Consider the following 17,379-nt stretch of genomic DNA (forward strand, 5'->3'; position numbering starts at 1 on the left):
AAATTTGGAGAATTTTGGATATAGACGACAGGCACACATCACTTTTTACTTGAAATAGAGCCCCTTTTCCGAAACGATGTACGCTACTGATATAAAATTTTTGAGAAGAGCTGGACTATCGGTTTTGTGAAAAATGATCATGTCCGCTTCGCTACAAGAATGATTTGCATTCTGGTAGAAAAGAAAACTACCCAAGATATATTTCGAGTGCATTTTCGCTACCATAAGAGTCATCGGTGTATGGAAGTTTGTGAAACATACCCTATATTTCTCATGCGCAAACTGGCAAGATCACATATTGCATTCCTAATGATGGTATTTCATTAATAATTCAAAGTATAAAGTTTCTACCAAGTGACATCTAACGGAAATGAGCTGACTGACACTGCCGCTGTTTATCTGCGTTATTTTTTTCCTTATTTAATATAATATTTGTAGTATAATATTTAAAATACTAAATTTTGTAGGTATAATAATTTAAAACGTTTAGATTTATAAGGTTAAAATAAGTTGATACAGCTGCATCCAATCGCTGACTGACCCCGATACTTTGATATCCCACAGTGCTGCAGTGGATGGAAAATTCAATAAATCTAACAAAGGCTTATTTTGGAGAGAGAGAGAGAAAAAAAAAAAAAATGGCTAGTTCAAGTTGTCAAGTGAGCCAAACCAAAAAATTGAGATCTATGAATTAGGGAAGTGTAGAATATATATATATATATATATATATATATATATATACACATTTTAAATATTTAGGCATAATTTTTAATGAAGATGACAATGTAACAATACTATCACTGTAGCATAACATAATGGCGCAGTGCTAAAGAACCTATGAAAATATATATATATATATACACATTTTAAATATTTAGGCATAATTTTTAATGAAGATGACAATGTAACAATACTATCACTGTAGCATAACATAATGGCGCAGTGCTAAAGAACCTATGAAAACTAGAGACCTTGAAGCTTGATTGCTGGGAAGAGCGAAAAAAAAAATATAGTTGTCCTACAACAACACAGTTTTAGGAAAATAGAGACTGGACAACCTTATATGAAGAATAATAGCAGACAAAAAGAGAAGTACTGTATTCACCTTCACTTCAAGAAACAAATAAACATTGTGTGAATTTTAATAATAATAATAATAATAGTAATTTTCATTTAAATAATAATTACAACCACAACAACAAGAAATACATGCTCGTGGATTATGTACAAATTAAAAAAATCGAAATAAATGCTAGTAAAAAAAGCTAAATTAAAATGAATATATAATAATTCAATAATCGTCCATTATTTTGTTTTAAATGATATTATTTAGTTTTAAATATTTAATTTTTAAATTTGACAAGATGAGATATTCTTATTTTATCCTTTATCCAAGTGCAATCAAACAAAGTTTGATTACAGAATGTGACAAGTATGTAGAGGGCAGTTCATTTGAGGCTGTTTGGTGTGTGAGATAGAGATCAACAGGACGAAATATGTAAAATGTTGTTGTTGTTATAATCCAAGGGGTATAAGGGAGAATGTTGATAGTATGTATGCAAATTAGCATGCTGAGTGAAGGGCCAGTAATTATTATGGGGGATTTTAACTTTGGGGGACATAGATTGCGAGAAGGAATGGTCACAAGGAATGAAGGAAATGGAGTTTATACAGTTGTTAAGAGATAACTACCTGAGACAGCATGTAATGGAAGGGACAAGAATTTCGAGTGTTAGATCTGGTCATAGCATCGGTGAACATCAATAAGTAATTTAGTTACACTGTCTCCACTTGGGGAAAGTGATCATGTGGTCTTGACCTTGGAGATTGTAAGATGTGCTGAATATTCTGTTAAGAATAGGTATATGTGGAATTACAAGGCTGGTGATTATAACAAGCTGAGAAGTCAGCTTTCATCAGTGCTATAGCATGAAAATTTGAAGGGGAGAGATATTGATGGTGCATGGGAGATTGTCAAAGAGTATTTAAAGAAAGCTGTATCAGACTGTATTCCCAGAGTCAGAAGGAGAAACCAAGTAGGAGTAAGATGGGTAAATAACATTATCAATATTGCTAATTAGGAATTAGCAATATTCCTCAAACAGTTGGGTTACTTAGTGATCATTTTGCAAAAGTGTACCATCTTGGTTGTGATATTGCAGTGCCGAATGTGTCATTGACTGATGACAGTCTAGAGATAGACGAAATAGAGGTGCTTAGTATATTATAGAACCTTAATACTAACACTATCATTGGGTTAGATGGCATATTGGCTCATGCATTACGAGAATGTGCAACAGAATTAGTACCTGCTCTAACCAGGCTGTTTAATTTAAGCTTCAGTTCTGGTAAAGTTCCAATAGAGTGGAAAGAGGGAAAAATAATTCCACTGCATAAGGGAGGCTCCAAGACAGAGGTTGCAAATTATAGACCAATCAATATATCTGGAGTGGTGATTAAGGTTTTGAGGAAATTGGTAAAAATTAGAATTCAGGACTGGGTGGACAGCAACATGATACACTATAAGGGGCAACATAGTTTTGTGAAGGGTAGGTCTTGCCTCAGTAATTTGCTTACTTTCTATAATAAAGTAACAGTGGAGTTGGATAAAGGAAATCCTTACTCAGTGATACTGCTGGACTTTGCAAAGACATTTGACAGGATTCCACATGGAACTCTGTTGCATAAGTTAGAGCAAATGGATATGGATCTGAAGCTGGTGATTTGGGTTGGAGGGTGACTGGTGGATAGATATCAAAGAGTGGTTTATGGAGGAGCTGAGTCCAGGAGAAACCAGGTAACTAGTGATGTACCTGAGGACTCAGTGCTTGGTCCTGTATTGTTTAATTTGTACATCAATGATATTGAGGATACTTTGAAAGGAAATATCCACTTGTTTGCTGATGATGCAAAATTAGGAAGAGCGATAGTCAATTTAGATGATGTAGATATCTTGCAGGATGACTTAAATAGGCTGATGGTATCAGCTAAGATAAATGGCCGGCAGTTTAACATGGCTAAGTGTAAAGTGATGCACTTCTGGAGGATGAGATCACATGCTGTTTACTATATTAATGGAACTGAACTGCAAGAAGTTGACGAGGCAAGGGACTTGGGAGTTATTGTGGACAGAGATTCAGATTCTCTGCAGATACCACACTCTCAGGTAATGCATTTCAATCATTCACAACTATCCGTGCAAAAAAAACAGCTTCTTACTCCATTGCTCACACCATTCTTATATAGCATCCAGCAATGACCTCTTGTTCTTCCTCCCATCTCCCACCATTTTATGAAACCTCTTCAATGTTAATACTATACCAACCCTTTACCAACTTGCACGTCTCTATCATATCATCCCTCTTTCTCCTATCCACTAGACTCTTGAAGTTGCATCTTCTCAATCTTTCTTCATACTCAACATTTCAGAGAACAGAAACTACCTTAGTCAATCGTCCCAATCTTTCTTCATACTCAACATTCCAGAGAACAGAAACTACCTTAGTCAATTGCCTCTGGACCCTTTCCAATATCTCTCCATTCTTATGAAAACCAGGTAACCAAATTTGTGCACAGTAGTCCATATATGACATAATCAAGATCTTGTACAATAGATCCAGAATCTCCTTGCTTCTATTAGTCAGTGTTCTCTGTATCATTGCAAGAATTTGTGTTGCCCTCACAATTTTGGTAATGTGTTCTCTAAATTTTAGATCATCATCTACCATCACTCCAAGATCTCGTATTTCCTCCACCAACAGTATATTCCCACCAAGAGTAAATTCTACATCCCATCTTTGTTTTCCAAATTTTAAGACTTTACATTTTGTAATATTGAAATGGCATCTGCACCCCTGTGCCCATCCACTCAGTGATGGGCACAGGGGTGATGGCAACATGGTTGTGACTGTGTAGACAACATGGTTGTCTACACAGTCACTTCCACTTTGAGCAACAACCTTTCTCATACTGTGTTCCCATCCACTGCTGTGAAACTCTCCATGATGTTACATTCACAAGAATGAAGGACCTTTATAAAAAGCTCATTAAATATCTGACTTACACTGCTTGGAAAGAGGTCATTGGTCATTGGTGGTGTCCAACAACCTCTTTCCAAGCAATGACTTACACTGCTTGGAAAGAGGTCATTGGACACCACCATGGGTGAGGTGCATTGTGCCATGTAATGTCATGTGTTTGTAGCTGATATAAATTAGAGGAATATGATGCTCGCAAGTTAGTGCAACGGTGTCTGGGTGAAATGGCTGTGAGAAGGAAACTAATGAAGTTTGAAAGAGGCATCGTGATTGAATGCCATGTTAAAGGCTTATCTGTTCAGCAAATTGTTGACAAATTGAGCCATCCCAGGTCAACAGTCAGTGATACCATACTGACATGGAAGCGCAGGGAGTCAACTGCAAGTGCTACCTACAGTGAACAACCCACCGTACTCATTGAATGTCTTTAGGATGCTATGAAGGATAATATGTAAAAACTGCTGTTCGTTGGCTGGCACGTTGAATGCAGAGTTCCTGTTATTGACTGGAACATGAATCTGCACAAAAACATTCAGAATTGAGACCCACAACATGGGTTTCCATGATAGGACCACATATGCAAGCTACACATTACCCAAACCAGCATGCAGCATGGTCTTCTGTAGTGTACAGAGCATGTACAATCGGATATTGAAATACTTGGAGAGCTGTATTATGGATGAATCATTCTACACCCTCTACCGAGCATATGGACTGTTGTGGGTGTGGGAGATACCCAGTGAACATCTCTTACTAGATTGCATAACCACAACTCTGAAATTTGGAGATGGCAGTATGATGGTATGGTCCTGTTTTTCTGGTTTGGCTTTGGACCTTTGTGGTGCCATGAACATTGAACTCCAAGAGGTATCCAAACATTCTTGGCAATGCAATGCTTCCTACTTTGTGGCATTTTTATGGAACTAACCATTGTCTCTTTCAGCAAGACAGTGCACCATGTCATAAGGCTGCTTCTGTAACTGCATGGTTTGTGGACATGAAAGTCATCACACTTGACTTGATTTTTGGGTTTACAAGCTCAATCATTTCATTTCCCTTTCTTGTGATACTTCTAGCATTCGTATATAAACATAAACATAACAGCTCATTCTTCCTGAATCTATAACAAATTTCACTGATACCACTTATTAGATGTGACTTCTCCATACCTTCCTTGAGCCATTTCTTTTTCTACTTGCCCATCCCAGAAGCTTCCCATTTTTATGAGAAGGTTCTGGGATGGGGTAAGGAACCATCCCAAAATCCTGAATCTCCCTATTTGCCTGTTTGTCTTGCACACTTGCTCTCTCATTCTCTGCACTCATGCTACCTAAGCTTTATTTAAAAAAAAATATATATGATATGTAAGGCCATGGAATGTTTTTGATTGAACTTCATGCCTCTGAGCAGATTTTTCATGTAGCTTTATTATTGTTATAGCAAACCCTCTTCCAAGGAGAGCGAGACATTTAATTGACTTAGCAGCCATGTTGAAATATACTACTGGGAAAAATCCAATGGATTTTGTGGACTATGGAAATTGGTGTGGACTTGGAGGAAATGGATCTTTTGTAGATGAAATTGACAGGTGAGAATATATAGTGTTAAAAATGAATTTTATAAGTGATATCACCATAATCAATAGCATAACGAGCTTTTAAGATTAAGAAACAGGTTGGATTTTTTATCACATAGCTTATCAATTATTTGAATAAATACATAGTTTCATTATTTTGAAATTTATTATGTCATATTAAACAAGGATATTATTAAAACTGTTAACTTCATAAGTTTTATAATGTAATTAAATTAATGATTGGATTTTACTAGATTAATACAGATGGATTATAAAAAGAATGGAAGTTTAGAGAGGGAAAATTAGGAGTTTATTTTTTATAAGAAGAGTAATGGGTAAGTGGAATGCATTATCAGAAGGTGTACGTGTGAATGAGTTTAATGTTCATCATGATAGATATGTTACATGGAGTGAAACTTCCATAGTCTCTTGATTTCATGGAGATCATGATGATAATGATAATAATAATAACAAAATAATATTTATGCAGAAATGAATCACTTCTGTTTGATCGCCAGTGAACTCAAGCAATAAAGGCATTTTCGAAACCAAACTTTTTTTTTTAGCGTTGAAAGTTAACAATTGTATGCTTGTTATATACAAGTGCATGGTATATGCCTAATGGAATCATAGTGCTGCTGCTAAGTGCCTTTCTCTGTGGTACACCACTGTTTTTTTGTTTACATACTGTTGTTGTGTCGGAAAATGTGATGAGTCATCTCCTTTTTCCGACCCAACATAGAGTTAGCTCAGAAGGAGTGGATAAGGACATACTTATGCCTCCAAACAGAAAATGTGCTCGTTAAAGACCCAAGAAACATGTGTATATCCAGATTAGTAAATTCTAATCTGGATATACAGATTAGTAAATTCTAAGCAATGTTAAAGTATCCCATAAACTAAATAGAGAAGGTTTATTAAGTTAATTAAGGTAGAAAATCATGTATAAATTCTAAAAAGATGTGTACAAGCTAATAATAGTTTTAGGCCATGTCAAAGATAGTTCGTGGCCACGGTATCCAATTGGCAGCCGCCGTATGTACGACGACACCATCAAGTGAGGGCGCTGTTTTGGAGTATATAGGTTTCGGCGGGGATTTGAATTGCTCTCTTTTTCTTCTCGTTTCGTCGGTACCTGGTTAGCTGTGCGAAAGGCTGTATAGCTGTGAAAAGCTTGCTGCCATGCGTAGCAAGAGTCTTCCCTTTGCTATGTGTGCTACGTGGATCAAAGCTGCAGCTATAGTGCATCCAGATTCCTAAGAAGAAAGGGCCACTGATGAGTTAACATCAGTGTATAACTCAGTGTAAGAGTGTTTCGTGTCATGTGGAACAAAGAAATAGTGAAGCCGCCATTAAAGAAAATACAGTAAAGAGATCCGAATATCCAGATAAAGCAAGAACGGTAAGCAGAAATCTTTTCATATTAATATCGGAGTAACCGTGGAGTAAGGAGAACTGGTCTTTAAGAACACAGCCCATTTCCGTGAAGTGTTACAAGAACTGTCTGCAGTTTGGACATTTTGTCTATATCTAGGGAAAAGGCATTTTAGGCTTGAGCCAAGTAGGAGACACATATTTCTTTATGTGTAATCAAATGAGTTTGTCATGCTTTCTGTGGATTGAATTACTGCTTGGAAAATTACGAACCGTGCATAAAGGGGGAATCCACTAATAATATAAGAAACGGGACCATGACTGCATACTTCATGATCTCTGCATTTTCTTCCTAAGTAATCTTGGTTAGTGTATCAGAATTTAGTTGCCGGCTGGCGCAGTCATTAAATAATACAAATTTGTCGGCAAAAGAATTAACTGATAATAAGTAAAGTACTAAAATTTAATGATAACAAAAGATAAAGTTTAAGATAAGACAAATAAGAGATAAGACGCCGAATACGCCAAAGATGAGGATATAACACTGTGGTATAGCTCTGAAAAAGAAAATAAAAAATTTAACACAGTTTACCAGAAATGATATAGCCATTTATATCTTGAAAGCAGCATCATTACTTTAAAAGGTTTATATGTATGCTGTTTAAAGTAAGGGAAACTTTGAATTAAATATGACCTATCAGAATATATGCACCATCACTTTTATTTGTCCTTATAACAAAGTTAGATAGGGCTAAACGGCCTCGCCTACTCCCTATCTCTGCTGCATTCCTCATATGAGAGATAGGTCCAGTCTTCTATATTTTTCATCCACTCCAGTCTTTGTCTTCCTCTCTTTCTCTTTCCCTCAACAGTTCCTTCGAGAAGTGTCCTTTGTAGGCAGTTATGTCTCAGAATATGTCTAAAATATTTGACTTTTCTCTTTGTAATTTCTTTCATCACGCTCCTGTTGATGCCTGCCATCTCTAGTACCTCTTCATTTGTCTTTTTTTCTTTCCATATATTCTCATAATTCTTCGCAGCATCCACATTTCAAAGGCCTCCAGTTTTTTCACACTCAGATTGGAGAGTGTCCATGTCTCTACTCCATATAATAACATAGACCATATGTGGCATTTGGAGATTCTTAGTCTTGTTTTCAGATTTAATTCTCTAGATGTTAGTAGATTTTTCATACTGTTGAAAGTTGACCTTGCGATTTCAATCCTTTTTCTAATTTCATCTTCTGTCCTGCCATTCTCTGTGATCAACGAGGTATATGTATTTTTGCACTGTTCTAATTTATTTCCTTTTATATCGATACATATTTTTGGTATTTTTTTTTCTCTTGAAATTATCATGATTTTTGTCTCTTTAAAGTTGAAACTGAGGCCATACTGTTCGCTATACTTGAGGGGTTTCATCTATAAGAGTTTTGAGGTCATATTTGTTTTCAGCTAGAAGAACCGTGTCATCTGCATATCTTAGATTATTAATATTTCTGCCCCTACAGTGATTCCTTTGAGGATACTAATTTTATTAAATATTTCTTCTGTGTATAGGTTAAAGAGAATCAGAGAAAAGAAACAGCCTTGTCTCACACCTTTCTGAACTGGGAATTCTTCTGAGGTCTCTCTATTTATTCTCAAAGATGCAGTCTGTTCCCAGTAAAGATTAGTTAATAGCCTAATGTCTTTTCCATCCATGCCTATTTTTGAAAGGATTTCAATTAATTGTTCATGTTGGACATTGACGAATGCCTTTTTGTAATCTATGAAGCAGAGGAACACATCTTTTTGTTTTTCTGGATATCTTTCTATGATGGTTCTGGCGTTGAAAATACCTTCTCTTGTATCTACATTTTCCTTGAAGCCACTTTGTGTATCATTTATTTCTATGTTTATTTTTCTTTTATTTCTTTCAAGAATAATGTATAGGAGGACTTTTGATACTTGACTGAGGCTGATTGTCCTGAACTTTTCACATCTCGTAGCTTTGTTCTTTTGGGAATTGGAACGAAAATTGAGTGATTAATATCTTTGGGTAGAAATCCAGTCTCGTATATTTTATTGCATAATTTTGTTAGAAATTTCAGTCCTCCTTCATCAAGCGCCCTCAACCATTCTGCCAAGATGTTATCTATTCCTGCAGCTTTATGTGGTTTTAGTTTTCTGACGGCATTTTTCAACTTCACAGAGTAAAATGGATGGTCCTTCTAAATTCTGTTCAGGAATATCATTTCTTTGTTGTTCATATAATTTACTTGTGTATTCAATCCATCTTTCCACGATTTTTTTTATTTCTTTCAAGAATAATGTATAGGAGGACTTTTGATACTTGACTGAGGCTGATTGTCCTGAACTCTTCACATCTTGTAGCTTTGTTTTTTTGGGAATTGGAACGAAAATTGAGTGATTAATATCTTTGGGTAGAAATGCGTGTCAGGAATTGGATATGTGGCTTGTGAAAGAGAGTGGAGAGCGTATGTGTGCAAAATGCAAGCAGTGGGAGGAAATAAGTGCATTCGAAATATCAGTATCCGACCATGTTGCTCCAGGAACGGGGAATGAATGTAGGAAGACAAGTAGTGTGATAGGAGAGAATGAAAAAAATATATATGTGAATGAGAAAATAATAGTTGATAGTGTGGAAGGCGTGAGTGACTGTGAAAGTTTAGGAGATGGTTTTGTTTGGAAGAGTGAATTTAGATTAAGAGTGACTGACCTGCAGAGGGAGATAGATGAGTTGAAAGAGGAGGTGGAATGTCTTGTGAATGAGAGCAGAAGTATGAAAGATAAGATTAGGAGAATGGAAGAGATAAATGCAAGCCGAATCAGAGTAGGGGAGAGAGAGAGAATTTTGGGAGCATTAGAAGAGGAGAGAAAGGAAACAGTAGAAGAGAGGGAATGAGTGAGAGGTATGGGGGTGCTAGAAGAGGAGAGAAATTAAACAGTAGAAGAGAGGGAATGAGTGAGAGGTATGGGGGTGCTAGAAGAGGAGAGAATGGAAACAGTAGAAGAGAGGGAATGAGAGAGAGAGGTATGGGAATGCTAGAAGATGAGAGGATGGAAACAGTAGGAGAGACAGAAGGAGAGAGGGATATGGAAGTGCTAGAAGTGGAGAAAATGGAAACAGTTGGTGAGAGAGATGTATGGGAGTGCTAGAAGAGGAGAGAATGGAAACAGTAGGAAAGAGAGGTATGGGAATGCTAGAAGAGAGGGAATGTGAGAGACCTATGGGAATGAAAGAAGAGGAGAGAATGGAAACAATAGGAGAGAGGGAATGGTAAGAGGTATAATGTATGGCGACTCAATGATTCGTGGTGTTCAAGATAGAATGCGTGAGAAGTGTTTGCCAGGAGGAACAATAGAAAGGGTGGCTATGGCAATTAAGAGAGGTGAAAGGGTGGATGAGATGATTGTGATGGTAGGAACAAATGACTTGAGTGGTAATGTAAGTCGGGCAGCAAGAGATATGAGATTTTTGCTTGAGGCTGTACGGAAGAAGATAGAAAGAAGAAAAAATAGTGTGCATGTTGCCTAGGTATGATAATGATGAGCTGAGCAGAAGAGCAGTGATATTGAATGGCATAATAGCGAGAATGTGTGACAAGAGAGGACTGGTATATGTGGATGCTTGGAGTGTGTTTGAGGAAAGAGAAGAGTTGTATGTGAGAGACCGCTTACATTTGAATGAGGAAGGAAGTAGGCATCTGGAGCGATTGCTGTTCTGAACGAGTTAGTGTGTCCCAGGGAGGATGATAGCAGGGGTGGCCTCTTGTGGGAATAGATATTTGGGAGAAGGGAAACAACATCAGGTAACACTGAGCCCAGTGGAGTTTAGAAGGAATAATGCTGGGTATAGAAACAATGGCATTTATATGCTTTATACTAATGCCAGGAGTATCTGGAATAAGGGAGAGGAATTGGTGGCGCAATTTCTCTCCCTTATTGGTGGTGGGGTACTGCTTATGATAAGTGATGACCTATGTCCTCTAAGAGTGGAGGCTTTGGAAGGAAGTGAAACAAATTATTTTGAGAGCATATGGTGTGAGGTAGAGGTAGGCAAGACAGGATATTTAGTGGGGTGTTGCTACAGACCCAGGAGTACAGAGGATGGGGACCAGGAGATGTTTAGACAGTTAAGTTTGGCAAGTGCAAGAAGAATGATTGTTATGGGAGATTTTAACTACAGTAGTATAAATTGGAGAGAGAAAGATCCATGTAGCAATAGGGGATTGGAATTTCTAGAATTCTTGAGGGACAAATGTCTTAGGCAACATGTAACAGAGGGAACAAGAGGTTCAAGAGTTTTGGATTTGGTTATAGCATCAGAAGAGTTGAAAATTTCCTTGTGTATTCAATCCATCTTTCCATGATTTCTTTTTACTTCTTTCAAGAATAATGTATAAGGAGGACTTTTGATACTTGACTGAGCTGATTGTACTGAACTCTTCACATCTTGTAGCTTTGTTTTTTTTTTTGGGAATTGGAACGAAAATTGAGTGATTAATATCTTTGGGTAGAAATGCGTGTCAGGAATTGGATATGTGGCTTGTGAAAGAGAGTGAATACTTGGAAAATGAATAGACATGCAGGCGTATCAAAGAGACGGGAACTTATGTGGAATTATAAAGCAGGTGATTATAATAGTCTTAGACATCAACTTCGGGAAATTTCATGGAGGGAGGAATTGGAAGGCCGGGATATCATTAGTGCGTGGGAAATTGTGAAAGAATATTTGTTAGCAGCAATGGTAAGTTGTATACCGCGAGTCAAGAAGGGAACACAATTTGGAGTAAAGTAGATGACAAACAATATTAAACAGGAATTGCATGCGAAAAAGAGACTGTGGAAGAGATATAAGGAGACAGGTGAAGAGAAGATGCATGAAGAATATAAGACACAGGCCAGAAGAGTGACTAGTGTGGTAAGGAAAGAAACTGGAATATGAGAGGAGATTGGCCCTAAGATCCAAAGAAAATCCTACGGAATTTTTTAGCTATGTGGCCAGTAGGAGGAGAAATGACTATGGAAGAATGATATTGTGGAATAAAAATGGGAATAGAGTGACTGATGCAGAGGACATAGTGGAATTGTTCAATGAACACTCTATTGGAGTATATCATCCTAGAGGAGTCAGTTTTAATGCAAGAGGGATAGGGCTGGTTCGAGGTTTAGATGTACAGGAGGAGAGTGTGTTTCAGATACTGAGTACTCTGGATGTCAGTAAAGCTTTGGGACTGGATGGTATTTCACAGTTTTGAGAGAATGCGCTAGGGAACTGACAGTGCCTTTAACCTGGCTTTTCAATGAAAGTCTGGCTGCGGGAAAGGTGCTCAGGGAATGGAAGGAAGGAAGGTAAGATAGTGCCATTGCATAAGGGTGGTAACAGACTGGAAGTGTCTAATTATAGGTCAGTCTGTCTGTCATCAGTAGTTGTTAAGATCTTGGAGAAAGTAGTGAGGGACTGTATACAGCATTGGGCAGATGAGGGTAATGTTATCTGTGAGAGTCAACATGGATTTGTGAAAGGGCGCTCTTGTTTTAGCAATACGCTAGCCTTTTATAATAAAGTTACAAGAACATTAGATGAGGGAAAGGCATATGCTGCAATTTTCTTAGACTTAGCGAAGGCATTTGACAGGGTGCCACACGATAAGCTGATATTTAAGTTGCATCACATGGGTCTGGATGTCAGATTGGTCAACTGGATTCAGGATTGGCTGTCTGATAGGTATCAGAGAGTTGTGTATGGTGGAGCAGTTTCAAGGAGGCAGAGGGTTACAAGTGGGGTCCCACAGGGCTCAGTACTAGGACCTATATTGTTTAACCTTTATATCAATGACATTGCCAGTGGACTGCAAGGGGATATTCAGTTGTTTGCGGATGATGCGAAGCTGGGAAGGATTATTAGTAATAGTGCACATGTGGTAGCCCTGCAAGAGGATTTGAATAAGCTAGATAGATGGGCAAATGAATGGGGGCATCGGTTTAATGGAGCAAAATGTAAGGTCTTGTGGTTTGGGAAACATCGATGGAATGCTGCATTCTCTATGGGAGGAGTTATACTGGAGGAAGTAGGGGAGACAAGAGATCTGGGATTGATGATTGATAGAAACCTGAAATTTAGGGGACATATTGCAAAGGTGGTGAAGGTAACACAGAGGATTGCTGCAATTATGAGAAGGACACTGACCTGCAGAGATAAAAGGGTTATCATTCCGTTTTATAAGTCTCTGATCAGACCACACTTAGACTATTGTTCTCAGATTTGGTCCTCAGGATTTGAAGGGGATAAATTAACTGTGGAAAGGATACAAAGACAGATGACAAAGATGGCTTCAGGACTGTACAAGCATAGCTATGAGGATCGGCTGAGGGTATGTGGACTGCAGAGTTTGGTGGATAGAAGAAGGAGAGGTGATATGATTGAGACTTAAACTGTTGAGAGGTGGTTACAGGGTTGACACTGGGGAGTTCTTTCGCTTGGTTGAACAGCAGGAAGGAGTGTCAGCAACGAAAGGAAACTGTGAACAAGAGGGTGAGGAGCGGTTTCTTTGCGTGGAGGGTGGTTGAACCTGGAATGCATTGCCTGATGGAGTGGTGAGAGCGAGAACGGTCAATGAGTTTAAGGAGTGGTATGATAGACTTTGTGTTTCCTAAGGGGGACCTCCCCTCGATGAATCTTGATAGACTTTATGTTCTTAGGAAGGACCTCCCACGATGAGTCTATTGACTCCATGGAGGCCTGAATAATAATAATAATAATAATAATAATATGGTCTCTTGTGTCTCTAATGAATAAAAATGGGAATTGCCTGATGGAGTGGTGAGAGCGAGAACGGTCAATGAGTTTAAGGAGTGGTATGATAGACTTTGTGTTTCCTAAGGGGGACCTCCCCTCGATGAATCTTGATAGACTTTATGTTCTTAGGAAGGACCTCCCACGATGAGTCTATTGACTCCATGGAGGCCTGAATAATAATAATAATAATAATAATAATAATAATATGGTCTCTTGTGTCTCTAATGACACTTGCATGGTTTGCTGTATTTGTCCTGCTTGTCCTTTCTCTGATCTTTCATGCATTTCTCTGCTTCTGTGTTTTCTATCAAGGTTTTCTATATCTATACATTTATATTTAATCCATTCCTCTTTGGCTTTCCTGCATTCTTTTTTTATTTTTTTATTCATGCTTTTATATTCAGGTTTGTTCTTTAACTTTTTTCTTTGTTCCATCAACGTCAGTATTTTTTCATTCCTTTTCCTTTTTAATTGTGGGAGTGTATTTTTCGCTGCTTCATTGATGCTATTCTTGAATGTTCATGTTAATTCATGTTAATTTCATCAATTGGCGTTCTATTTTCTGTGTTAGTTGTGGTGTCAGATGTGTTAAGGGATTCTGTGAATTCTTTTATAAAGCAGTCTTTAACTTCTTGGTTGTTAAGTGAGTCTGAATTATAAGTTTCTCTTATGAATGGTTGGCTTGGTATCTTAAGTTTTATTTTGATTTTTGCAATCACTGGTTGTGGTCCGATCCTATGTCTGCTCCAGGATATGTTTTTGTTTGTGTTATTGCATTTCTGAATCTTTTGCTTATTATTATATAGTCAGTTTGGTTTTTATAGATGTCCCCAGGGCTTGTCCAGGTATATAGTCTTCTGGGAGGATGTTTAAACAGTGTGTTTGCAATTATTAGGTCATTGGTTTCACAGAATTGAATTAATCTTTCACCTCTTTCATTTCTGATTCCAAGCCCTTGGTTTCCCATGCAAAATGAGATTTTTTCTGAGCCCACTTTTGCATTTAGGTTGCCCATCAGTATAATAATATCATCTGACTTAGCACTGGAGATTGCAGTTTGGATGTCTTCATAAAATTGTTCCAACTCTTCATCTGGGTGATCTTGGGTTGGTGCATATGCTTGGATAATATGCAGGTTGAATGGGTTGTGCAGTTATTTTGGCTGTTATGATTCTGTCATTTATGGGCCAATATCTCTGTAGAGATTTTGCAATTCTATTACTTAGGACAAGCGCTTCTTTTATACTTACTCCATTAAGGTGTAAGTCACTGCCAGAGTAGATTATAGTGTGATTTTTTTCTTCTTATTATGCCTGTATCTGTCCACCTCACTTCACTGATACCTGCAATATCGGCCTTCATCACTTCTAATTCCTGGAGTAAGCTATCTAAATTGAACGTCAGAACACTCATAGAGTGCTCTTACATTCCATGTTACTATTTTCAAGAGATTGCTCCTGGTTTTCAGACAAGGAGAAACTCCCTATACTCCCTATATAGGAATAAAAAAAGGCATTAGCTGATAAGAGTTGCAGAACAGAAAGGAAACCCAAGCTTGAAGTTTAGATTAATTGAATATTCAGTGGATGGCTAGTTTGTTATATTATTATTATTAACACCAGGTCCCCAATAGAGTTGCAGGAGATACACACTGCTATACACAAAACTCATCGAACTGTGCTTCCAACTCATTCACTTCATTGGAGCACGTTGCCTGACCACATGGTGTCTTCATTCACCATATGGTCAGGTAATGTGCTCCACTCTCCACATAAAAAAAAAAAAAACCTCTCCTTACTCCCTTGCTCAGAAACTACTTATTTATTTACTAGAGATGGTCCCTTCTTTTATACACTCCCACTCTCCTATTCTGTGAAAAAATTTCTTTTGCATTAACCTGGTAACAAACCCTGACTAACTTATATGTCTCAGTCATTGTCTTATTCATGTCCTCTGACAAGTAGATATAAGGAAATGTGTTTTGCAGTAGCATTTTTGTATATTAACATCATTCGTTATTACAACAATTGAACCTAGGACTATTTTATCATAGGTACCTCAGATCCAATTTTGTTTTACATCATTGCCACTAAAATGGTCCAGTTGAAATGACAAATTTTAATGATGATTCTGAATAGCAAATTTTGTTAAATTCCATCAAGCTAGGAAGGAATTATCATTATTTTTAATTGTTTTTCACTAAAGAACATCCTGATTATAATGAAAATCAATATTAGGATAATTTCAAATCATTTTCAAATAAAAATGGGTTTATAATGAGAAAAAAAAAATTCATCAACTAGTCTTGAACTGAGGGCTGTTCAAAAGCAAAACTTACTATGCCAAAAGTACATTATGATAGCATATTTTTTTTTATTTATTATTATTTACATCATAGTTTGAAATTGTTCAGAGAATTTTTAATTTTCAGCATTTCCTTTTTTCCCCTTATTGATAACTATCATGATGTCTTGACAGATTTATGTATATTTATAATTCAAAGAATTCTGTTGAGTGATGGTACTGCTTTTGAAAATATCTAATTGAGTTCCTTCAAATGGCCAGAATGAAACTATGCTTGGAATGGCTGAATAAATTTACATAAAATCTGTCCACTTTTAGACAAAATGAATCTAATAGGTGCTTGCATATTTTGCAAAATACACCTAGTAATGAAGTAATAATGAATGACAAACCACATATTAAAACAAAACTGATTTTTCTTGGCCAGATTTGGTAATTGCTGGTTCATAGTGTACTTTTGCTTTACTGAACCAAGTCTATAATGCCATCTTCTTCTTATTCTAATCAACTGCATGTTTAATCTCATAATTCATTTCACCGTTTCATTTTACACCTACCATACTTATTTAACCTTCTAACCTTTGGAATATACATTTTGTAGCTGTTAAAATAGTTCTTGACCAGTGCTAAAGCAGCCTATTCCATGTCAGTGCTCTAAGTTTTCTTCTGAACTTTCCATAAGTAATCACTGCTTTTATGGTTCCACATGGCCAGTCACTACCCAGGTAATTACTTTATGATCACTTTCACCAACTGGAGATAGGTTCAGCATCTCATTCAAAATAACATCTGATTAAATTATCAAATCCATGACTTGATCTCATATGTTCTTCATTGCATACTGCCTAATGTAATGAAGTTATGGGTGCTTAAAATTCTTCTTATTATTATTAACATCTGACCTCCATGGAATCAGTCTCATCGTGGGAGGTACACACTATTGCATAACCATGCCTTAAACTGATTCAGTGTGTCTACATTCACAACACACTCAGGCAAGTCATTCCACTGAGCAACCACTCTCTATGCAAAGAACCTTCTCCTCTGCTCACACCCTCCTTATACACTTTGCAACGATGAATTCTTGTTCTAGCCCCTCCCCCTCCCATTCTCTGAAAAATCTTTTCCATGTCAACCTGATAACAACCCCTGACTAGCTTATATGTTTCAATCATATCCCCCTTCCCTCTTCCTCCTATTTATGAAGTGTTGCAGTTTAAATTCTCTCAATCTGTCCTCGTATTCCACATTCCAAAGACCACTGACCGCCTTTGTGAATCTTCT

At 37.2% G+C, this 17,379-nt stretch overlaps 1 protein-coding gene across 1 annotated transcript in view; it reads left to right on the top strand.

Moving 5' to 3' along the window:
* The first annotated feature begins 515 nt into the window (after positions 1 to 515).
* Positions 516 to 17,379, top strand: part of LOC150109021 (phospholipase A2 Scol/Pla-like) — a 29,818-nt gene continuing 12,954 nt past the window's right edge. The window contains exons 1-2 of the mRNA XM_090405083.1: positions 516 to 659; positions 5,478 to 5,625. Coding sequence (XP_090261209.1) covers positions 5,525 to 5,625 — 101 coding nt within the window. The 5' untranslated portion in view covers positions 516 to 659; positions 5,478 to 5,524. The remainder of the gene's footprint in view (positions 660 to 5,477; positions 5,626 to 17,379) is intronic.

The sequence above is a fragment of the Typopeltis vanoorti genome, chromosome 2 (genome assembly GCF_054136105.1).
Source record: "Typopeltis vanoorti isolate ZY-2024b chromosome 2, IOZ_Tvanoo_1.0, whole genome shotgun sequence".
In the NCBI taxonomy this organism is placed as follows: Eukaryota; Metazoa; Arthropoda; class Arachnida; order Uropygi; family Thelyphonidae; genus Typopeltis; species Typopeltis vanoorti.